Source organism: Equus caballus, chromosome 1, assembly GCF_041296265.1.
Source record: "Equus caballus isolate H_3958 breed thoroughbred chromosome 1, TB-T2T, whole genome shotgun sequence".
Taxonomy (NCBI): domain Eukaryota; kingdom Metazoa; phylum Chordata; class Mammalia; order Perissodactyla; family Equidae; genus Equus; species Equus caballus.
The window spans coordinates 24690567-24715809 of NC_091684.1; the positions used below are offsets into that span (position 1 = coordinate 24690567).

The window sequence follows — 25243 nt, forward strand, 5'->3', positions numbered from 1 at the left end:
CAATCCTAGAAATGTTCTGGAAAACAGAGATACCAGCCTTTATGAAGTCTTACCTATGTTGGTTTATGTAAATATTATTTAAATAAAATATATTTTTATTTTTCAAAATGATTCATGGAAGTGAGCAATTACTTTGTATAGTGAGCGAGTCTACTTGTGCATTTAATTATTTACTAATACACCACCATTTCTTGCTTGCGAGATGGGAGCCATAGCTTAGAGCTAGTGTTAGAAGACACCACTCACTATAAGTTAGTTACAAATAAGACAACATATCCAGTTGCAATGCTGCATCAGAATCAGAAGCTTGTTCTAAGCTGCAGCAAAATAGGGCATGCAGATGATTCTGATTCCCTCTCATAGGGCCTGCTTGATCCCTTTAGCCAAATGCTACATTTGTGGAAATGCATATAATAGTTCTGCCTTTAGTTGTATAGATCTTTGCCTGAATCTAAGAAAGCTAGGCTACCATGCAGGAAATGGAAGAATAAAGTGTCAGAAGGCAATTCCCCTTTTAGGACTCATAAGAAATGGTACCTCATATTTCAAAGAAAGGTCTGGTAAACTTTCTATGCCATAGCTTTACTTCTTGGCCAATCTGTGCCTACTATTCCTTCTTAAAATATGTATATTTTAGAGGATTGTGAGATTAGCTTTACTTTCTGTGTCCTTGTGCCACTCTGGGATGCTCTGTGCCCTGAGTGCCCAGCCTGCTCAATCTGAGCCCCAGCCTGCAAAAGCCATAGCAAGGAGCAGCTGGCTGCATGGAATTGAAGGTGGTAGAAACAAGTTGGCCATCTGTCTGGGGCTGGTGTAGACATATAACAGAGATGATACTGAATACTATTCAGACTGATGTTTCACCCAAAGGGTGGTTAGAGGGCTTTTGTTTTGCATGTTCTTTAGCAGACCTGGTTTAAAAATTCATGGATGCACCTGGTTGTTTGTTCCTATTCTCTGTTTTTCACATATTCTGGCATAGCCAAAAACCTCCTCAGCAAGAGACTAAATTGGAAAAGAGTTGTATTCAGAGCTTAGAAGATAATCTTTGCAGTTTTCATGAAAATCGCCTAAGTATAGGTGCTGTGAAAGGAAAAGATGGGATGTTTTCCAGATCAAGATTCCCAAGAGTTAGCAGCAGTGTGCAGTTTACTTTTCAATCAGTCTTAGAGCAAAACAGCCTTTAGCCAAATGATATATTTGAAAAATGGAAATTTGAGTTGGATCTTATTGCCTATGAATTCCAAAATGCTCAGAGGTGTTTAATGCACTAGATATAGACAAAACGAGCCTGAGCAAAATGGCACTGTTTTCCCAATAAATAATCTTACTGAATCTCTTAGCGTAAAAGATGATAGATCAATGAGAAAAACGGTTGTTATCTGATCAGAGAAAGGTGCTCTCTCTTCTATGTAAGATTAATTCTTGGTTCAAAGTGAAAACTCTAGTTCAAGTATGGATGAGCCAGATTAAATTTAGTTAGGATCCAGAGAACTCAGTTTCAGATCAGTTAATCAGTAAAAGTTTCTATTTCCCAAGCTTCTCTCTCTCTGTCTCTCCTTCTTCCCGGGAAAAGTGAAGAAAGATATTTAGCCTCAAGGCTGAGCTTTAATAAACAGAGTGACCTTTACATTTTAGCTGAGAGAAGTAAATATAATCTTACAGGTATCGTTGGCAACTGAGCCTGGGTGGGATGGGACTTACGAGTAGAATGCAGCACTAGAAGAATTTACCTCCAGAGGAAACACAAATTTGATAAAGGGACTGGTGAGAAACGCTGTACGTCAAGAAGATGTACATCTCCTTGAAAATTTGCGATCTTAGATTTAGAAGTATGCTGAAGTTTCTACAATTTAAAGCCTCCATTTAGCACAAACATTCTGCCGTCCTTGTTACCATAGGTTTACCTTGATTTCAGAAAATCGTACCTGCCAACGTGTAAATTAACAAATTTTTTCTCTACTTGACACAAAGAAACAGCACAGACTTCTTTTAAATAACAGGTGTTCCTTGTATGCTTCACTAATTAAGGGCAAAACTGAAGACCCAAATGCCAGGATCTAGAGCCAAGAAAAGATCAATTAAAGATGAAGAATGATATTTTTGGAAAAGATAATATCATTTATAGGTGTACAGGATTTGATTCACTAAAATTTGTTTGCTCGTAACATCACTAAAATGTCTCTTTCACCCCCCAAAAATTATATAGTGTTTGAACTGAAAGAGACACTAGAAACTATCTTGTTCCAATCTGGTGATTTAGGATGATGAAATTTGTGCTCAGAGAGGTTAAGTGACTTTCCCAATGTCCCAGAACTAAACAGTGGCAGAAATCAACCAATTTCCCATTCTGCTGCACACCGCTTTCCCCCATTGCCTCTCAAGCAGCTCACCCATCTTCACAGAACATTCCCATTTGGAACACCGGACCTCTGTCTTAGTCCTATAGGTGTAGCAAATTTTTTAAACTTAATCATGTTGGATAACTTGAGTACATGTAGCAAACATAAATGCTGAAGATAAAAGACAAGTCCATTATTCTAAGGCTCAGAATAGATGCAGATCTGGTCATCTCTCCAAACAGGAAGGGTCCTCAGAGGCCGAGCTGCTTTCCACACCTGTAGCCAGTGACATCGCCACCTGATCTGTTCCTCAGTGTCCCCATTCTGATTATTTTGTATCTCGTTCTCACAGATAAATTTGAAAGTGTTAGATTTACCTAAAGCCACAGAAAATCTACCCAGTTATAAGAGCGAACTAACAACTGTTATGCTTCTTCTATGAGCTAACAATGTAGGTGGTCGATGTTCCTCAGAGCTCGAGTTTTCTAGAAGCTCCATGAACAATAATGGATTCCATATTCGAATACATTTGACAAATGTATCTCCTTTTTGCTTCAAAGTGTACTTTTCAGAGACTTTAATAAACCAAGAAATCTTTTTAAAAATTTTCTGTATTCTAGTATCCCTCAAATTTACATGACTATTGAATCTTTATGATGTTATAACTATTAATTTCACTTAGAAAATGGTGTGCTATATTTAATCATTATAAACACCTACTTTGTGAATTGGGCATTTTTCGCCCCATTTCAAAGCCATGAAAATGAAAGATCAGACATAATAAGTGATTTCCCAAGGTCACGTGACTGGTAATAAAGAGAACTGGGATTTAAAGTTATGTCTGCAATCAGAGCTCCTACAGGAGTCTCACTTCGAATACCTATTGGCTGGAACAGGTCATTGGAGATGTGACTAGAGATTCTTTGGGCACAGGCACTTTATTTCAAGTAAAAAAATGGGGCCGGCCCTGTGGCCGAGTGGTTAAGTTCCTGCACTCTGCTTCGGTGGCCCAGGGTTTCGCCAGTTCGAATCTTGGGCGTGGACATGGCACCACTCATTGAGCCATGCTGAGGTGGCGTCCCACATGCCACAACTAGAAGGTCCCACAACTAAAAATACTCAACTATGTACTGGGGGGCTTTGGGAGAAAAAGGAAAATATTAAAAATTTAAAAAAAAAAATTGTGAGAAAGTATATGAATTAGGACAAATGAGGAATATCCCAAGTGTCTAATGTGCTCCCCATCCTCTCAATCTGCTGTTTGTTATCCCATTTTGAACAACAATAAGGATACAGTACTTATCTTTTATTTTAGCTCTGAATTTATACTGTTTTTTTCCTTACGTTAATGACAAATGCCAACAGAGGCCAGCTTTTAGTGTTGAGAAAGCAATGGAAGATGATGTGGACTGTGGTAAACTGAAAAGCATATGACCTCTTTCTATAGGGGATGGCAGCTGTAAAGCTCTTGTGGATTGTGGCCATATGCGAATAGGGTCCTGGTACGTCTGGGTGTCATTGGAAAATCGGCTGATAAGCAGTGCTCTTTGGGCCGATATTATCTACATCAAACAGAACTTGGGTTCTGGTCAGAGTCAGCCTGTGGACCATGGGGATTCAGCCTCTGCATTTCACTGTGCTACTTGCCAAGGAAAGAAGTCTTTCACTGAAATCATCCTTTTTAGCTTGATGGTTTCCTTTGTGGCAGTCCTACGTTCTGCAGCTTGAGGAATTCCTTGAACATTGAAAAGGCACATGTGCTCATTTACATTGGCAAGTGTTAAATTGGGGAGACATATGTTTTCTTTATTCTCCCCTCCTGTTAGCTCCTTGAAGAATGCTGGTTGTCAGACTCAGCTCCAAGTGTTGTGTTTCTGAAAAATATTTTTCAGAATCTCCAGGACTTATAAATTTGGCTGGCAGTAACTATAAAGTATGATTGGGATCCCAGTAGATTGGAATCCTTGTGGCAATGCTTCATTGCCCAGCTTTCAGAATACTTTTGTTTGGACTGTCTGTGTGTGTTTCTGTCACACTTCTCTCAGCTGAACCAGTGCAATAACCTCTTACGTGAGTGTCCCAACTCCATCTTCCCTTCTTTTTAACCCAACTTTTATATTACCTTCAAAGTCGTGATTCTAAATGAGCTATAGTCTTTCATTCCCTTGCTTAAAAATCTTGAATTTGTACATGTGGCTCAGAATAAATAGGTTTTCTGGTGTTTAAGTCAAAATCCCTTTGCATAGTAGTGAAGCTCTTTCAACTTGGATGTGGACTACTTTAGCGAACTTCTGCCAGACTGAGGAGCTTGCCGTTACCTGAACATGTAATGCACATTCACACATCCCCATCCTTGCATATGTTGACTCCTTTGCCATGAAATCCCTCCTGCCCCTTCTATCAAACACCTACCTATCCTTCAAAACCCATTTTAGTGTCAGATGTTATTTGGCTCCTTCTCTCATTCAAACAACAGGAAAAAGAGTGTTTCTCTGTGTCCTCACAATACTGTGTATGTGTCAGTACTCATATAACTGTACTTTTCCCACCAAATTTGGCCTATTATTTCTGTGTTGGAGCCAGTTGTAGAAGAACTGAGTCTAGTAAGGCATTCAGCGTCTCATTTATCTGTTAATCCGCAGTCTTAAGCACAGTGGCTATCACTTGGTGCCTAAAACTACATAAATAAGTTACGGAGAGTAAAAAGAAGATGAAATGAATGGTTAAATGGTAAATATCTGGCCACCCTACAAGGAATGAAAAATTGCTCTAAAAAAACCCTCTATGTTCCAAAAGTCATGTTTTTCTATTTGTTCTTGAAGTGCCTGAAAAGAGATTCTAAGAATTTTAATTTTTGAGAGTATTTCTATGCAGTCACACATCAGTTAATGTTTTGAGAAAGGTGTCATTAGGCGATTTCGTCCTTGTGTCATGAAATCATAGAGTGACTTATACAGACTTACATGGAATAGCCTACCACACACCTAGGCTGTATGGTACTAATCTTATGGGACTACTGTCTTATATGCTGCCTGTCATTGACCGAAATGTCATTATGTGGCATATGACTTTTTTTATTGAAATATCCTAGAGATAAGACAGATTATAAGGTTCCATTTAGCGTCTCACTTATAACTTGAAAGAAAATAGTATCAAAGAGGGAAAATTCTGTTTAGTTTACATTTTCTTTTATGTTTTAGACAAATTTAAATGCATTGGTTAATAACTACTCCCAGGCCAGCTCACTGTTAGAAGACCTGCTTATTATGTAGTCTAATGTTTAGAATGCAGATTTGAGAACAGGTTTTTAGGTGTGAGCCATAGAAATGCCAAAAATACTCCTGAATTATCTTGGAGAAACCATCATGCCCCGCTCTAATTTCACTCTCTTGAGGGTTGCTTCAACTCCCAGTTGGAGTATCTTAATTAACATTTGTAAAGTGCTGTGTAATGCTTCAATGAAAATGTCACGTGTGTATAAAGTCTTCTTAAATAGTTCAACAAATCTGAATTTCTTTGTGCAGTGAACTATTTTTTAACATCTTACAATTTGTAATAAACGGATGACAAAAAAGGTTTGCCTGTGAATTGATGACATAGTCAAAAATAGAGAAATAATATTTAAAGAACACAGTTACTGACATGTTGTGCAGTTTAGAGTTTCTAATCTCTTAATTGTCTTCAAACTTGAAATACTCCATGGGGTCACCTGTGTGTATATGTGCAGAATGATACTTTACTGCTTTTTTCCGGAAGCCTAGATGGAGATAGAAAATATGCATAAACAGACTGTTATAAATAGACTATGAAGTAGGAATGGCAATTTATACAAACCAATAAGAAAAAGAGAAACAACCGTGATTTAAAATGGAGAAAAAAATATGAACTGGCAGTCTACCAAATGAGGATATTCAAATGTCTAAACGCAAATGTCAAAAGGAAGAAAGAGAGGGAGGGAAAAAGGAAAAAATCACTATTATTAGCAATGTGTATTGACATTTTCCTCAGTCAGCTTTGAAAATATTACAAAATGAGAGGAAAAACCCTAGTGTTGGTGATGGTTACTTCCTAATTCCCTGCCAAGGAACTATGAAGTAATAATCTCTTTTTTCTGAAATACCTGCAGTAAAATGTACCAAAAGGAGTTACAAAATTCATATTCTTTGATCCATAAATTCTGCTTTGAGGAAATTACTTGAAGAAATACTAATCGATGGATAGAAATATTAATCTACATTAGGTCATAAGATTATCTTAATGAAATTGGGAAACCTTCTAATAAGGTATTAATTACATAGTGGTATATTGATACAATCAAATTCTGTGGTCAATAAAACACTGATCACACCGAAGAATAGTTAATAGCCTGGAAAATGTTTGCAGTGAAGTTTTAAAGTGGGGAGAGCAGGTTACAAGCAGGAAGTATCACATGATATTCTCTCTTGCTATATAAATCTCTCTCTGCACCCCCATTTATGTATATGTGTGTGTATCTATATATACATAGAAACAAAGATTGGGAAAGCAGACCTCAAAATGTTATTGATGATTATTTTTGCATTATGTTGTTTGAGTGATTTTTCTTCTCTTTTTTCTAAGTCCTTTTGGGGGGGGCATTTTTCAAAATCTTCTGCAATGCATACATGTTAATTCTTGTTCATATTTGAAGAAAATTACTGAATTTTAGCGAAAATAAGATGAATAATTTAAAAGAAACAAAATTATTACATCATTGGCACGTTCGCATCTAGCAAAAACTAGACACCTGCCAGGTAGCTTAAAACAGTGTCTTCCTATCATTAGGATCCCTTTTGTCTTCATCCCTTTTTTCTGAATGGAAGGAATTAGATTCAAAACCAGCCATCTATGAAGGACCAGGTTTGAGGGGCTCCTCAGTGACAAGACGAAGCTGCAGCCCGACACAGTTAAAGATGCCCTTCGGAGGAAAAGATCGTGGTTGGTGGGAGCTCTAAGAAGAAGCTGCCAGTCTTGTAGACTGCTCCAAACAAGTGAAAGTCTAGAATGTCCAAGAACTGGGAAGTAGCCACTCAGCGTTTTACAGGCGAGGCTTCACTTGGTCATCAAGATATTTGAGTAAGGTTTCTAGAAAAACATAAATTTAAAATAGATTTTACTTTGAAAATATGTTCTTAATTTCATGAAATACATCATCCAAAGAATTATTTAGATTGAAGGTGGAAGAGATTTCTATTATATTAGTAGGAGCCTGTCTGACAGTAGAAAGGTATGGGAGTCGGGGTGAGGTAAGAAGAATCATCTGAACTCAGAAAACTATTTCATGTTCAGGGGAGAGCTCAGCATACTTCAGTAGTTCCAGAAATCATTACTATATTATAGTAAAATGAATTAGTTGAGGTATATTTTCATGACCCTGAGTTTCAGGGAAAGGAAAATGAGTCTGCTATTTTCTGTTAAGGAAGGTGTGGGTCTGTCCATGAGTTTGAAGATTTTTGTCTTTCATTAAACACAGTTACTGCTTTTAAAAATTTGCTAAGTTATCTGGAAAATTCACTTTTGGGAGGAATTTTCTGAAGGTTTCAGATAAAGAAATCTTTGTCTTAGCTGGAGTGACCATAAATTTATCATCCAAACCACACATTTCTGAGTGTCAGTAATAATATTTATGATGGTGCAATAGGAGTAAACCAGGACTGTCCAGGGCAAAATATGACATATGTTCACTCTATCTATAATCCATTCAGAGAATGCCAACTGTCTGTGAACTGTCTTTCATGTGGTCAGAGCAGCTCCTAAATCAAGATCAGCGACTTGGTAAATGATACTATCTTTGTGGGTGTATTCAACCCATCATGAATATGAATCTCAGTCTCAGAATGCTTTTGTACAATCATGAAATAGACTGGCACTTTTATAATTGCATGATAACACCTTGATTAAGAATCAGTCTGATTGTTAAGAATGCTAACTTCTGAGCAATTGTGGTGACTGGATACATAAAAGGTATTAGCCCAGATGCATAAAGATCATGTTGTTTGCAAAGGTTCTATAATGGTAAAATTTTTGTTCTTTTTGAACCCTTTTTTGGGAACTTTTTTGTTCCCTTTGAATCAGGATGCTGAGAAATACCACTGAAGTCAAGTGAGCTGATTTGGTGGTTATTTTCTTAAAGTGTGGGTTCCCTGTTGGTAGTAACTTGGAGCAGATGAGTGTTTTATAGGGTTGGCATAGTAGCAAAAGGAATTGAGCTACGCAGCAGGATGCATATAAAATCAAAAACATAAAATAAAAATTTTGGATGGTTCTACATGGGCCTGTGCATGATAAAAATTGTACTTGCTGTATGTTTCTGGGACACATTTACCCTTCGACCATTCACCCTTAGAACCAAATGGACTTTTATTTTTTTTGTTGGTCCAAGGCTACCGACCTAGAGTCAATTTATTTTAAGACCAAGAGAACAGTAAGTATCCTGTTTTCAATGGCTAAGTTATGTTGTAATTGATATTGGTGCTTTTGTTATGAACATGAAGGGACATGGACTATTTTGCTCTTAAGAAACCCATTTTTTATGGTATCAGATCCTTAATAAATGATGGGATTGTAATGCGTAGATATGGGCTCTTATTAAAGAGTTAGTTATGCACACTTTAATGCACATTTAGCAGATCTATCCTTCTATAATTTAGTCTGAGTAATTTGTGCACCCTGAAAATCCACAGACTGGAATTTCTTGACCTTGGATCCCTTGATGTCTCTGAGACTGACTAACAATAAAACTCATTTGGTCTTCAATAAATGTTCACCTTGAATTGATACCAGATTAGGAATTTACAGCTTTTAAAAGTTCAACCTTGTGAAACCCAAAGAAAAATCTGATAATCTCAAGTTATCTATACCCCAGATATGTTATGATTATGAGAAGACTTTGTTATTCATATTGAATGTAATAATAATAAACTTTTTTATCATACCCCCTTTTAATTATAAGTGACAAATTGTACAGGAAATTGTTGTCATATATCTCTGAGATGGCTGCCACCAATTCTCATCATCCTTTTGTGTGTGTGTCTATGTGTCCTTCCTCCTTTAAGAGATGGAGTCTATTTTACCCCTCCCTTTAAATCTAGCCCAGAATGGGTGACTTGTTTGACTAATAGAATGTGGCAAAATGGATGTCCTGGGATTTCTGAGGCCAGGTTATAAGAAGCCTTGCAGCTTCCACTTGAATCACTTGAAATGCTTGCTCCTAGGGTGCTCACATTAGAGGAAGCCAGCCACAAATTAGCAAATCCCACAACCATGAAAATCCAATATTATTTAAGGTCCAGGCCATGTGGAGAGGATGGGATGGCATGTAGAGAGAAAGAGAGAGGCTAAGGCCAAATACATGAGTGAGGAGCCATCTTGGAAATGGAGCCTCCTGTTCTAGCCACTGCAGTTGACGTCATGTGGATTTGAAACTAACTCTCCAGCTGAGCTCTTTTCCAAATTCCTGACCCACAAAACCATGAGTTAATAAATGGTTGTCTTAACCCACTATTCTGGGGTAGTTTGTTACACAGCAATAAATACATGGAACAGGGTCTTTTTCTCTTTAATATACTGTACCAGTTCTGTTGCTTCTGAGATGGAATTAGCTCAAGATATAGAACTACCTAGAAAATGCAATCATGGGAAATAATCATCTTCTTAAAACACTGCACTACTATATTGCCTACTCTGACTGAAAGAAAAGAAGAAAGAAGAGGAAAAGCAGCAGATAAGGTAATTATGCTCTGGGGCATGTTGATTAAGTACATTCATCATTTTCTGCCTCTCAAAAACAACTTGAGATGATCAGTGTCTGTCATTAAATAATTGAAGAACTAAGAAAAAATTTTACATGAAATAAATCTCCTAGTTATCAGGAGGCACTTCCTCCTGGATGATCCCCTGCAGCTGCACTTCCTGAGAGCTCTGCAGTGGAGCTGCTGACGTGATTCTCACATCACTAATCTGCAAATCCTGTTGGAGAGAAGTCTCTGGCGGTCTCCATAGTCTTCTCAGGAAAGCTTTAACAGCCAAATACATTAGCAAGGTCTCATGTGGCTAAGACTTCATTAATCTTCCCCAATACTCCCTGCTATATTTGCCCATTTACTGTGAAGCATTAATATAAGTAGGTAAAACTAAAACATACTTGGGGCTGGCCCCGTGGCCGAGTGGTTAAGTTCGCGCGCTCCGCTGCAGGCGGCCCAGTGTTTCGTTAGTTCGAATCCTGGGTGCGGACATGGCACTGCTCATCAGACCACGCTGAGGCAGCGTCCCACATGCCACAGCTAGAAGAACCCACAACGAAGAATACACAACTATGTACCGGGGGGCTTTGGGGAGAAAAAGGAAAAAATAAAAAATCTTTAAAAAAAAAAAACAAAAAAAACTAAAACATACTTGTCAGGATGATGGTACAAGTAGAGCAAGGGATGAAGAATGTGGGTAGGTTCTGTTCTCTAATTTTTAGAATGGATTCATTCCTGCGGGCTCTTCTTCTCATTCTCCTGACTTTCAAACTGACATTTATTCAAACTCTAAAATCAAATGCACAACTTAGAGATTTTACCAAAAATGGTGTGTCCCTCACCTAAATCAATGTTAAAATATACTGAAAGCTCCTCTTTCTTGCTCTCTCTTCCTCCCCACCTCCTCTCCTTTATCATTTCTGGTGGAATAAAGAGATTTCTTATCATTAAATGAACATCATTTCTTGCAAGGTTTCCCCCTGAGCAAAGAAGATGAATGTCCATTTCTCCCAGCATCGCGGCTCCTTCTGATAGCAGCTAACATTTTAAAATGATGTAACCTTTTGGCATTTTATAGATCTTTGGGGATTTAAGAGAGAAGTTCCTCTGGGACTTATAATGACCATGGAAGTGTGTTCTGATTGAGTGTGAGCAAAGGCTATGGGATAATGCTGGGCTTTTTAAGGGGGCTCAAGTATTCTCAAGGTATTTAATCGGTCTCCATAGCAACTGCAATAATAAAGATGTCTCTCAAATTTGTTCGTCATTTTTTTCCTCTAAAATACCATTTTTTAAAACCAGGTGACACAATGCTAAGCATTAATGAGTATTCCATATTCTCCACTATCTACTTAGTATGGTAAAAGCTATTTCTCTGGCAAAAATGAGTTTCTTTAGATGCCAGTTAGACATAGGATCTGTTTATTAGGAAAACAGTTACATTGTAGTGATTCTTGTTACTTTTAGCATAAACTTCTTTGAGAATTAGCTTATGGGGTATTTTTTTTCCCACCTGTACTATTGTTGTTAGAACTTTTTGCCCATTTCTATCATTTTTTCTCACCTATACTTTTGATAAAACATAAAACCAGTCTTACAGAGGAGTGATGCTAGAAGGATAAGGACAAGGTGGCCAGGGCCATTTTGAAAGATCTGAGTGTGAACCAGGTCTGGGTATTTTAATTTCATAGATTTATATTTATGGCCAAAAAAATTATCGTTATTTCTTCAAGAATATCTCACCAATCATCTCGTTGTTCAGAGTCTCCATTATCTAGCTCCTAGTTCCTTCTGGCCAACCCCCATTTTCCCATCTACTTCCTTATTCTCATCTATTTCCTTATTCCCATCCCAATATGTTTATGAGATATTTGCAATACAAGGTTTATCTCTCTCTCTCTGTACAACTCAAGTATCACATTTTAGCAAAACATATAGTACTGAATGTGCCATCCTTTGTGCAATACTGATAGTAACATTTGCACATAACTTAACATTGCTTTTACACGGATAATTTTATTTGCTCTTTACATAAACCTATGCAGTGTGTGCCACAGAGCTTTACCACTGTGTGACCTTGAGGAAATCACCTCATTTCTCTAAGCCTCATTTCCTCATCTGCCAAGTGGACATAATTATATCAACCTGGAGTATTTTTTAACAATTTAATGAAGTAATATATTTACAGGTTTAATAGAGTTCCTAGTATACAACAGATGCTCAATAAATGTAAACTTTTTTGTAGTATCACTATTCTCAATGAGAAAACTGAGGCTCATCTAAAGATTAAGTGAGTCATGAGCTCTTCAAAGTGGCATAACTGATATATAGCAGAGATAAGACTCAAATTGGTCTTTGGAGTTAGCCCCATGCTATTTCCTTTGATTATAGTATATATTTATAGGTTGTTTTTCCTTCTTCTTCTCATGGCATGAATGGACTTCACTGAACACACTCTCTTTCTCTTTTCTGGGAAAGTGCACACATCCACAGCAACATTGACTAGGGTCAAGTTTAGGATTTGGTCATGGCTCTTCTTGTGGAAAACAAGTCTGTGGTTCACAGTCCCCATGCTCAGCCCTGCAGATCAACCCACCCATGTACATGGGCATATGTTTCCTTTGTGGAGTGTCAGTGCCATCCACAATGACGGAAGCAGAGTTCACTGTGAAATGTTTTTTAGTTTGAGATTCTCTAAGTTGACTCAAAGGATAGAGTTGTAGTAGTAGTCCCAAGAGAAATAAGAAGAAATCTTTCCTCTTTCTTTCTTGAATTGTCTTCCAAGGAGTGTAACCCATATGTTGTCAATCTTGGTGGGCTTACTCTTCTCCTCTGTAGTCTATAGGGTTGGGCAAAAGGAGTATTGAATGAATTATCATTATTGTTACATAATAATTAATGGGTAGAGTCTTCTGACAAGGCTATTAAGAGACATGTGAAGGACTGAAATTGTATTATACACTTCTTGAAAACTCTTCCTTGACCTAAAAAAATCAAAGTCTTTGGGCCCTCATTAACAAAAGGAGGTTAAAAGTAAGCTCACAAAATAAACCGTTTAGAATACAATGCCAAACTTTTCGTGCAATTTCATTGAATCAACTTTCAGGTCACAAGTAGATGGTCTGTTGCCCAAACGTTGCCTTGGTCGCTTAGTATTGAATGACCCTATTTTGTGTTAATGAACATGGATTGTGCATTAGGTGAGCTTCACCGAGTTTGGGGGAGTGGCAGAGGGTTTGGGATGAGTGATCGCACACTGGGTCCATCTTTCTAAAGATAGTTTTCTATCAGTGTATACTTATTTGAACCTTTTGCTAATTAATCAGTTTCCTCTCTTTTTCTCATTATTGTTTGTACAGCAGTGATTTCCATTTCATGGGTCATTCTGGGATCCTATGTGACTTGCCCTAATATTGTCATCCAAATAGTTGCAAATTGATGAGTACTTATTGCTCTCACTCTCAGCTCATCAGGGAAGGATAAATGCTAAGCTCACATTGGGAATAGGCAGCTTTTCCACTCACAGTGGTCAGCAAATTATTTACTTGCTCTGATTACATTTTGCTTAATTTGCTGTTAATATTGAAGCCAGAGGTTTGCAAATAGCCTCTTATATTGTTTATAGATAGATGTTTGTTTGAGTAAAGTGGTTAGATAACTGGAGTGCCCAATTGCTCCTATGGCTATTCTTCTTTGTCATTGTCATTATCATTGAATGTATTTGTGATGCACCTGTGTTATGGGCCTCTGGGTCTGAGTTAAGCCTTGAGCAAAGCAAGAGAGATATCCGCAGCACATTACCTCTTCTTGATTCCAGTCCATGAATGACAAGGAGTAGAAAAATGAGCAAACAAATAATGAACAACACATAAATTAAATACTCTTTTCTTTAGGACCAAAGAAATGGTGTGGAAAATTATATGCATAGAGGTGGTGAAGTTGCCCCATATTAACTCCACCCCCATCTAAACAGGTAAATGATGGAATTCTAAAAACAAAACATCTAGGAAAAGAATCTGGAAAACTAAATCGTAGCAGCATTCCTCTGGGGGGAATGTCCTCAGTAGAGACCGGAAGGATCAGAAGGCTACGAGACAGTCTTTTGTAGAATTACATCATGTAGCCATATGTTAAATCTGGAACAAGTCAAAGAGAGCGAAGATGCACTTAATTTTTGAGGACACTGAACTGTCAGAAGGACTAATACCCAAAAAAGGAAGAAGTAACGTATTTGAAATCTATAAATTGCATTTCGTGTTCATTTGTCACCTCTAGGAAAAGCAAATAAAGTTTCTTCCTTTTCTCAATGTGGGTGATGAATGATTGCTTAGAGTTGGGTGGCAGGAGCCTGCGTCGCCATTATTGACTTTCTATGGAAAACAATTCATCTGTAGATGTAGTCAGTGCAGTGTCTGCACACCCTGCCGGGCATCAGTAGACTGGTTCTAATCACTCACGGGCTGATGTGAACAGAGAATAATTACTTTCCTGTTAGAGACAGACTCTTCCCCTTTTTTCTACCCTCCTTTCCTCGAAGTAGAACAGCGGGGATTTGTTTAAAAGGGCTCAGACTCTTAATATCACGGGGGACTGTGGAGAATTTGGGGATGAAGAGGACTCCCTCCTTTGTTCATTCATTTGTTCATTTACAAAGATGTATGAACCTACTATGGACCAAGCTTTATGCCAGGCAACGATGACCCCTCTTTTTAGAGAGCTCACTTTAGGAATTGTGCAGAGTTTGGATTCATGCATTTTACAAAGTCCTCCTAAAATTCTGTCGTTCAAATCATATTCCAGAATGCAGAGGATTAAACACAGCAAAACACCATTTATTCAAAGTCACATAAAGAGCCAGAAATGGGGAGAGGACCAGCAAAAACAGGGAACATTGGACATGTTTAAGAAATATAATCTATTATTTTTTTGAGGAGTATTCACTAATTTGAAGTTACTGTTTTGATGGTATTTCCAAGTAGAATTTATAAATGACATCATTTACTTCTAAAGATTGGATCGCATTTATTATTTATGTTATTTCTTTTTCTCAAATAGGTTAAACATTTTCTATTTAGATCTTGCTTAAATTCTTTATTTACTGGTTAACTTATTTACGTTTAATAACGTACAAAATGACAGAGCAAACTTCAACCCATTTAAAATAAAATTACTAAAGAATTTGAATTTGAAGACTGAAGTAATAAGATTTCGCTTATTCAGTTAACAGTAATTCATTAAGTACTTACTGCAGTTCAACCACTGCACCAGTTGTAACCTAATTACGTTGAAGGTTGTGATTAACTAATTGAAATACATTGTATACAATGGCGTATATTAACGTGTGTGCATGCATTTGTGTGTTTATTGTTGAGTTGGAAATGAACATAGGCCATAATAATAACTGAAAAAAATCTGAATAAAATACTCAATCCATGATATGATATATAGATGTGGATAAAGAAGTAGAAGGAAGCACAACATGATTTAACTTGTTGAAGGAATAGGGTCATGAACAATTTATATTTCTTTTACTTTGAATTCTACTGATGGTCTTACAAAATGTTTTGTGCAATAAAAAATGGCTAAACAAAAATGGATCCAGATTGACCTGTTTGTTTTGAGTGGATTTGAGCAGAGATTAGAGAGAGGAACCATTGGAAGGTTTATGTAATACAGACAATACACCTATAAATTTTACAGGGGGAATTTTCTGACATCTTCTATCATTTCCAAAATTTCAAATTCCCATGTAGAGGGTTTCAGGTGAGGACTCTCTAGAGAAGGTGATTTTGGGCTACTTATTTTCAGTACCCAGAAAAAAGCCAAGGAAGCCAGGAGTTTTATTTATTCCATATTAAGTATCCATATGTTTGAAAATATTTGCTTTATTCTACCTCCCCTGATACTCTCATCCCTTCATCTGATCCCCTGATACCTCATCTGATATTATCTGAATGCAGAATATCTCACACAGTCTGATGAGTTAGAGCATAAATGTGTATCCAAAATATTTTAAGTAAATGATAAATAAAAATCAGCTTGATTTGAGGATATTCTGCCGGGTGTTTTTATTGTGATGAAGTATTCTTCCAGGAGGAGCAGGTGGTGAGATCTGCGCTCATAGGAAGAGAGGAAAACATATTCTGGTTAACAGGGAACAAATCACCTTGACCAAGACAATAGATACTCTATAAAATTGAGCCTCTTCGTATTATCACGGAAATTACTTTTTGGCAGTAGTGCCAAAAGTTGTTATGTATTATTGTTAATTGTGGTTGGAGACACAAAGCAATATGATCATTTGATGACTTATTTGTTATTTGGAGAATGACAGCTTTTTTGTTCCTGTAAATATGAAATCACCTGGAAATATTCTTGTGAATTTAGGAGCCATCTGATCATTCCTGCTTAATGCATAGACAGATTTTAATGAAGCTTTGTGAGTTTGTACTTAACAGATTACCTGATGGCTCCGTGTCAGCCATCCAATGAGGGAACACTGCTTGTTGAATGCAAGACAGAGAAACCTGTAACTTTGACAGAATTTCTGGTTGGTGGACAGTGGCTTCACGGACATGGTATGAGAGGCAATTAGTCTCCAATTTCATGTGTGCTTTCCATCTTGTCCGGAGTGTGGCTGACAGCCCCAGCATTCTGCTCACTGTACCACATCCTTTTTCTGCTATTCAAGAAGGGGAAGTTGAAAGAGCAGCAAGGAACCTTAAATTCACCCTGGATAACGTAAATACGGTTAGGCTGAGTGTGTCTGGTGTGCGATCCTCGCGTGCCATTTCCAGTGACAGGACACCACTTTCGAAGATGACACTAACTATTCTGAGGTTTTAATGTGATTGCCTCCCAATGCTTGAGAAAGCTCTATATGTTTACCTGGCATTCTACTCTTTTATGGCATGTGTCCATTTTTTTCTCTTTCTCTCTCTCTTCCTTCCCTAGAACCGCTGCGTCCTTGGCTAGTAATCTTTAAACCCAGGCTGCAGTGATTTCTTTTCATACAGCCACACATTAAGCCCATCTTTCATGCTTCTCTGAACAAAACTCAGAAAGTGCCAATTAATAAGTTGATGGGGAAGAAGTCAATGCGTAGCATTAAGGCTGCCTTTCTGGAGGCATTAGGTGCGCACTTCGACTGAGTGAAAGGAGACCTGCAGAGAGTCGGGAAAGAAGCACTTTATCACACATTCCTAGAGGCATAAAACCAAAGAATAAAACGCAGTTTTCAGGGCAGCTTCTCCAACTTGTTTCTATTGCGGTTGGTTCACACTGCTCTGGCCGCATATAACGATCCCAATGAAAGAGTACGAAGCATCTGAAGCCATGAATTTTTACCCATGTATAGCATATTCTCTTGCCGGTAGGCTAAAGATTGAGAAGGGCATCCAACTACTCCTTCCATGGAGCTTCCACTCATATCTGCTCAAACTGTTGTGACATCTTTCTAATTCCACGTGACTACTCTGAAAATTCTTTTCATTTATTCATTTTATTCATTCATTCATTTGGCAAATATTTATTGAGTATATAATATATGCTGGGGCTTACTCTAGCTTCTGGGAATACACCTGTGGGGGAGAAAAATCAAATATCCCTATTCTCATGCAGTTTATGTCCTATTAGAGGGTGTATAGACGATAAACAAAATAAATAAGTAAATTGTATAATAGGTTAGAAGGTGAAAAAATGGCCTCTGTACAATTCCCAGAGAAGGTTTTAGAAACCCCAGCCTTTGACTCAAGACTCAGAAAATCAAGCAGGATGACATGGGATATTATTGATTAGAACAAGAGGGCTTGTGGTAGAGAGAAAAACCAATGGACTCTGTTTCTTTCCACATGTCCCACAAGAGACTGACAAGTTTTGCTCTTTTATTCACCCAAATGGAAAGTAGACAAGTCACAATAGGAAGGAGGGTTGCGGTTAGGGGAACAGTGGGAAATAGTCAGTTTAAGGAAATAACCTTGGAACAAAACAAGCGCCCTGGAGAAGAGAAGAAAATGCAATCCTCTATTTCTTCTTCCTTCCTTCCAACTTGTCCTGCCTCTTTCATTTCTTAGTGAAAACAGTTTCATGGCATTGGTCCAAGGCAGGAAAACAAATCTAACAGAGTCAAGGTCCTTGTTTGGCCTACTCCTTTTTCCTCCCTTGTCTAAATTTTAGTTCATTTTTAAGTTTTATAAATTTATAAACTTAAGTTTCTGTTGTTTTCTTTCCCCAACAATTCTTTGCTGCAGATCATGTTACTCACAGACCCGGAGATTGAGAGCAGCTTATTGATCAGCTCAGATGAAGGGGCAACCTATCAGAAGTACCGGCTGAACTTTTACATCCAGAGCCTGCTCTTCCACCCCAAGCAAGAGGACTGGATTCTGGCATACAGCCAGGACCAAAAGGTGAGCCTCATTACCTTGTTTGAGACAATGGTGCATGGTTCTCCAGAGAAAAGACCTCTGGTTAATCATCTCTATGTTTCTTCTCAATGATTATTTTTGTTCTGTGCGGTATCCTGAACCATGTGCTGGTGGAGCAAGGGGCAGCCAAGAGGATCTCACATGGCCTGCTTGAGCTGTGTAAATGTCTGAGCCAGCATACAAAGGAAAAGCTTGATGATAAGGAAGATATTGTAGAGAAGCAATTCTGTTATATATCTGTGTGTGTGAGATATGTGTATATATTTTCTGGGATACATACTATAAAATATACCATATATTCTATAAAATACCTATAGCCCCTGGTTTTAAGGAACTCCTATTCTCAAAATATAAGGCTAGCAACAGCAAATACAATTAAATTAAAATCAAAAGAAACAAAATATACACAGGCAAATGTGAGACCCCAGTCATAAAAGCCAAAAGGAATATAGGTGTGATATTGGAATGCTCGTTGTGACATACGTGACTCAGTGAAGCATTCTGAGGATTCTCCTTAGAGGAATCATGTGTTGGAAATTACATATATTTAAAGAAATACTGGACTGACGTGGGTGAGAAGGATGTTCTAGGGCTTTGTCTATCAGGGGGGTTTAGATGTGTGGAGGCCTTCCTGAAGGGAGGGGAAAGCTGTAAGCAACCTTCCAAGGTCTCTATTGACCCGAGCAGTGGGGAGGAAGCAAATTAAAATTCTTGGGATTGGAGTTTCATTCATGCTGCCCTTACTGCCAAATAAACTGCACATTAAGCCTAAAAATAGAAAAGATTTACAATTAGTATTTTTTTTCCTCTTGAGCAGCCTGGCTACCCTTTCAGCAGAATGTACAATTTCATTCCTGGAGTCAAGCCACAGTGCATCTGGTCCAGGATGGTGCAGTTACCAGAGGCGAGGCTGAGCGGCTCAGGACACAGAGTATTAGTCATTTAATCCACTGGATTATTATATTTTATTTGACAGTTGGTTAATCTTCCCCCGATGCCAGAGGCCCAGTGAAGGCCAGATTTACCTGGCTACATAACTGTGCATCTTTGCAGTTATGTTGCAGGAGCTGCCCAAAAATGTAACCCTTCATGTCCCAGCACTTCAAACAGTGCCTCTTGTGATCACCATGACAGAGTGGATAACCCTGGAGTAGTTAAGACACCTGGGCTGTGGTTCCAGCTCAGCCACTTATGGTGAATAGTGCTCGGTGTTGGCTTTCATTGCCTTAAGATGTGTTTGTACGGATAACTATAATTGCAGGTGCACTTCCAATGAGATTGAAAAGAAAAACCAGAAACAAATATTAGACTTCACATCTGTTTTAGGTGCTCAGCATGGGGCAGCGTTGGTATAAAATAACTATATCAAGGACCATTCAATCCATCTGGGGAGAGGAGATAAATACTCATGAGTTCACCAGTAATCTAAGAGAAGCCAGAAAGGCAGTGCCCTCTTACACACATAATAGGTACCCAATCAAAGTAACTGGATGCATTCTATGAAAATGACAGCCCAAAGTTCAGGAGATGGAGATCTTATGAGATGATTCCACCTGGACCTTAAAGAATATGTCATATTTCTGGGTTTTTTTTGTGTGTGTGGGGGGCACATTTTACCCAAGAGGAATGTCATAAACATAAAGTTAGAAAAACCATGTTTACAGGCTCATGAATGTGTTTGTTTGGCTGAAACTGAAATTTAGAAAGTTAATTATGTATGTATACTTTGGGAACCTAATCTTGATTATTTTTGACCGCTTTGTTAGGCAAAATAATTTTTGTTTTTCTAATTAGGAGCCTTTTGAAAATTTTGGTCAGTGGAGTGATGTGTTCAGAGCTGTAGATTACAGAGATTAATCTGGTATAATATTAGGATGTATTGTGGTAATATGAGGTCAAAAGCAAGAAGACCAGTTAAGATGATATTGCAGTAGTCCTGGTCTGGACCAAAAAGAATCTTTTGTGATGCTAGATAAATGAATCTTATCATTTTTGAGCTGGAAGAAGCCTTAACAGCCTTTGCTCTCTATGTAGTGAATGAACCAAAAATCTGAGAAGTTAATGAATTTTCCCAAAGGGAAAAACCACTCATTGCTATCATATGTCAAAGTTCAGTGAATAGAATAAAGCCTTAAATGAAATTTGGTAGGATTCTCATTCTTGCTGGTGATATCTTGAGATTAGCAAGTGGGCAGAAGCCAGCCTTTCTGCTAAGCTCTCTGTTTCTCTAGGAGAAAATGAAGAAATCATCCTGGAAAAAATTGTGGATAACTTGCTAATCTGATAGGGATTCAGAAAGAATTCCATATCTCACGGCTTGAATCACAGAATGAGGAGTGGGGCATTAGCTAGGAGAGGAATGGGCTGCAGGCATCAGATAGCCATTAACTGATGGTGTTGGCTGGAAGTCAAGTTGAGAGGGGTCTGTGGCCACTCAGGTGAGTCAGTGATATGGAAATAATAGCTGGCAATCACCCCTGAATCATGGAGCTTTTAACACTGACGGGATGCAGCAATAAGCTGCATCAAGGAGGGCCCCATGCTGGTGTTGGCAGGCCAATGAGTGTATTCGCCCAGGCAAAGGGAACATTTATTCTTTCATATAAGTATTGCTCACCAATTTTTCTGTGACAGCTGCTGTTGCTGCTGCTGCAGAACTCCCAGCTAAGATCTTAGCCTCAGTGCTAGTGTTCACTCTGCTGGATGCTGTTTTACACCAGCCTACGGTGAGCAGAATCCTCAGGCAAAAGGTACTGTCTCTTAGAAAGTATCTTATTGAGCTGGCAAGTCCTTCAGAACTCACCTGTGGAGAGTCCTCTTCTCTTCTCTCTGTCCTTGTTGTCTTTTCTAGCATATTCTCCCACTTTTGAATGCATACCAACCTTTATTCTTCCCTTATTTCCCTGCCATTGCTTTTTCTCTCCTTCAGTGAGTGAGACTTTTAAGGCCCTGAGTAAAGTCTGGATCTCTGGCTTGCAGGATAGAGCCCATATGGGCTGTGATGTTCTGCTCTGACTGCATTTTATCTTGAATGCCTCAACACCTAGTGGAGGCTTTTTGATGTGAGCATTTTAAGGGACTCAAAGAGTTTTGTTGAACAGACTGTCTTTTCTGGCCCAAGATGGAGTTTTACTGGCCATCAGTTGCATGGGAAGCCAATTTTTTAAAAAAATAGCTTTTAATCAGGGAGAAATATAAATGACCAAATGCCCTCAAAATTTGTAAAAGCAGGATGTTTTAATGTTTTTGCCTTTATTCTTAGAGAGAGAAACGTATCTGTGATATTCAGTGTCTTGGTGGTTGCCAGGAAATGAAAACTTTCAGGAATAGCCATGTGGCTCTCCAGGCACCACTGGAATGGCTACAGGGAAAAGGTTTGGAGACTTTTTTCCCTTTGAAATTCTAAAAGAAGTAGACTGAGTACTTGGGAAGCCCTGTTGGGGGACTAATATAGTATAGACACAGGAGCCGGACACCTGACCTCTGAAGGGTCTATGTGAGGATGTGACCTTGGAAAGCCCTGGAATTTCCAGAAAAATCAATATTATGCACATTATGTGAGTTTCATGTCAAACCGGCAAAGGGACATTGGACCTATAAAGTCACATCCCTTAGACTTCTTACAAAACAGCAGTAAATCACTATGGACACCATGAAGAATTCCACAGCATTTGTTATAGGTGCACCAAAATCTTTCCTTCCTTTATTTTATTTATTTATCTTTTTATTTCTGTAATTAAGCAGTGGGCAAACCAAACATTCCACTCATTCTTTTTGTTTCCTTGCATTTGGAAATGGAGCAGGTAGGGGAACATGGGCAGCGTTCATCTCTTCCTGGCTGGTTCTCCCTCCCTTTCTTGCCTCAATACAGGAAAACACCCAAGGAAGCCTTAGCAGCAGGCTGAGTCTACCAGATTACATTTTTATTTTAATTTGGCAATAAACTAGTGTACAAACTGTGCTATAAAACATTGCCTCCAACGACATCTCCCAGTCTGTCTTAAACACCTCACTAAACATGATGTGTTGGGAAACATTTGAAATGAGAGAAAACAAAACGCAGATGTGACTGAAAGAAAAGACAGGAGAAAAGGAAAAGAGTGTGCGTACGCCTCAACTTTGCTGACCATCCTCGGGTGCCTGGCTTGGGGCCTTTCTGTTAGGGCTTGCTCTGGTGGTGCAATTTGTAAAAGGCAGAGTCTGCAATGTTGTGAAACTGACATGAACACTCCCAGAACACTCCCAAAGAGGAGGTGAGGCCTCTTTGCTCTGCTTATCCAGGCTGGTAAGGCCTCTTCCTCGAGTACCTCTGCAGAAGGAGCTGCTGCTGCCCCTGACCATGTGCAGGAGGGACCACTTTTCTCTGGTGCTGTACAGTGTGCTTCCTTTCCCCACCCTTTTGGATGTCCGAGTCCATCTAGGCCATGAACTCAATTCCTGCACAGACAAGCCAGAAATCTAACTGAACAGAGTGGCTAGGTCTGAGCTGCTGGAACCTGGAGAGCAGGTGTTCATTAAGAAGGGTGGGGGCCTTGGATGTTGGGAAGCTCCAGCCCGCTGTTCTTACCACTGAAGATGGCTTGTCCCATGTCACCAGACCTTGAGATGTTTTCGAGCGACATAATCCTGCTTTGTTTGAAATGTGATATTTTCTTATTTTTAAGTGTTTATGACTAACTCAAAAATTTAAAACAGAAAACTACAGGGCAAGAAACCGCTTCTGCTGCCTTGTGTTGGTCCCCAAATCACTTTTTTCTTCTCCTTCTGTCTTTCTCATCATTTCTACTTCATGGATCTCCCTGTCAATTTTGTTTCAGGAGACGTTACATTGTTTTGTGAATTTAAAAAATGCAAATGAGTGATCAACTCTGTAGAGGGAAGACAAAACCTTTAGGAGAGTTTGGTGGACCACTCTTCATTTTGTAGCAGTTCTAGAATATTCACTAGTTTATGTTGTCTCCCTTATTCTGGAGTTCTATGAGTCAGAAGTCCAAGTAATATCACGTGGGGACCTGCATGATTCCTCATCTCCTCTACATTACAAAGAATCACAGTTTATGCAAGAAATGAGAAATCCTAAAGCTTGCACATTGGCCTCACCTTCAGTATTTTGTTATATGTGGGTAAGATACACCCACAACCTTGGGGACAGGCCTGTGGCCAAGTGGTTAAAGTTCTGCACGCTCTGCTTCAGCAGCCTGAGATTCGTGGGTTCCTATCCCGGTTGCGCACCTACTCCACTCATCACCCATACTGTGGAGATGTCCCACATACAAAGTTGAGGAAGACTGGCACAGATGCTAGCTCAGGGCGAATCTCCCCCCTCCCCAAAAAAGATACACCCAAAACCACAACATGGTGTTAAAGGGGAAAAACATGTGTTTGTTTTTTATTTTTTGTTTTAAGTAATTTTATTGGGATTATAATTGTTTATAACATTGTGTAATTTGGGATGTATATTATTGTTTATCAATTCCTGAATATACTTCATCATGCTCACCCGCAGTAGTCTAATGTTCATCCATCACCATACATATCTGCTACTTTGTCCTGTTTGCCCACCCCCAACACCCTTCCCCTCTGGTAACCACTAATCTGTTCTCTTTAGCCATGTGTTTGTTATCTTTCACATGTGAGTGAAATCATGTATTATTTGTGTTTCTCTGTCTGGCTTATTTCACTTAACATCATATACTTAAGGTCCATCCATGTTATTGAAAATGCGCTAATTTTGTCTTTTTTATGGCTGAATAGTATTCCATTGGGAAAATGTGTTTTGATAAGGGAGGTTCTTTTCACAAATAAGTGAAAGCCTAAATATTAACAGTCCACATTCTCTGTACACCTGAAGGCTGACTTTGAGTTAAATCATACATTGATAGAAAAGGAAAAATATACTGCCAATGTGTTTGATAACACACTGTAGAATTTTAGTAACTTGCACAGAAGTAAATTTAAGGAAAATAACTAGTTTTAGTTCTCTCCCTTCTCTCTCTTTACCAGTCCAGCAATTTTATTTAAACGGTTTCATATCAATTCTTAACAAAAAAGTCTTCCCTTTCTTCCTTTGTAATCTTTCCTTCCTTTTCCTGACTGGACCCTAACAGAGAAGCATTGCTTATCATGGCTGCTTAGAATGCCAAGCATTCCCTGGGAAATAACGGCCGCTTCATAAGGGAATACATGTCATTTTCCAAAACTCAGTCATACTGGTTTCTCACTATTAGAAAAAATAGAGCAAGCCAGGTAAGAGTGTCAGCTTCCTGCTCTGTCAGGCCCTACCAATGACTGTGTGACCTTCAGCAGGTCACTTCACTTTATAGTTTCTCCAACTGTGAATACAGTAAGAATAAACAGTACCTGCCTCATAGGACTGTTTGAGGATGCTGTGATAATGTACATAAAACACTTAATGCAGAGCCTGGCACTTAGCAAGTATTGCATGGACGCTAGCCAATGTATTATTCAACGACCTAAGAGATAGCTGACTTGGTGTGGCATAGCTGGATTTAGACACAAGGCTGCCTCAGCAGTAGTCCAGGGTCTTCCCAGTAGCTGAAATTATAGGCACTTTAGTCAATGTTGAATGCCTTCTTAGTCGTTCACTAAAAAGCACCAAGGAATCAGAATGAATGGAGCAAGGAAGAACCGATATATATGGTGCTTAAAAAATATTATTGATTATAATAACAGTAAACCATTAAATATTAAAGTA

The 25243-nt window shown here is 38.6% G+C and overlaps 1 protein-coding gene across 9 annotated transcripts in view; it reads left to right on the top strand.

Moving 5' to 3' along the window:
• The window catches only part of SORCS1 (sortilin related VPS10 domain containing receptor 1), a 484049-nt gene that overhangs the window by 288416 nt on the left and 170390 nt on the right, over positions 1-25243 (top strand). For all 9 annotated transcript variants that reach the window (XM_023639764.2, XM_023639760.2, XM_023639752.2 and 6 more), the window contains one exon: positions 18352-18510. In XM_023639764.2, coding sequence (XP_023495532.2) covers positions 18352-18510 — 159 coding nt within the window. The remainder of the gene's footprint in view (positions 1-18351; positions 18511-25243) is intronic.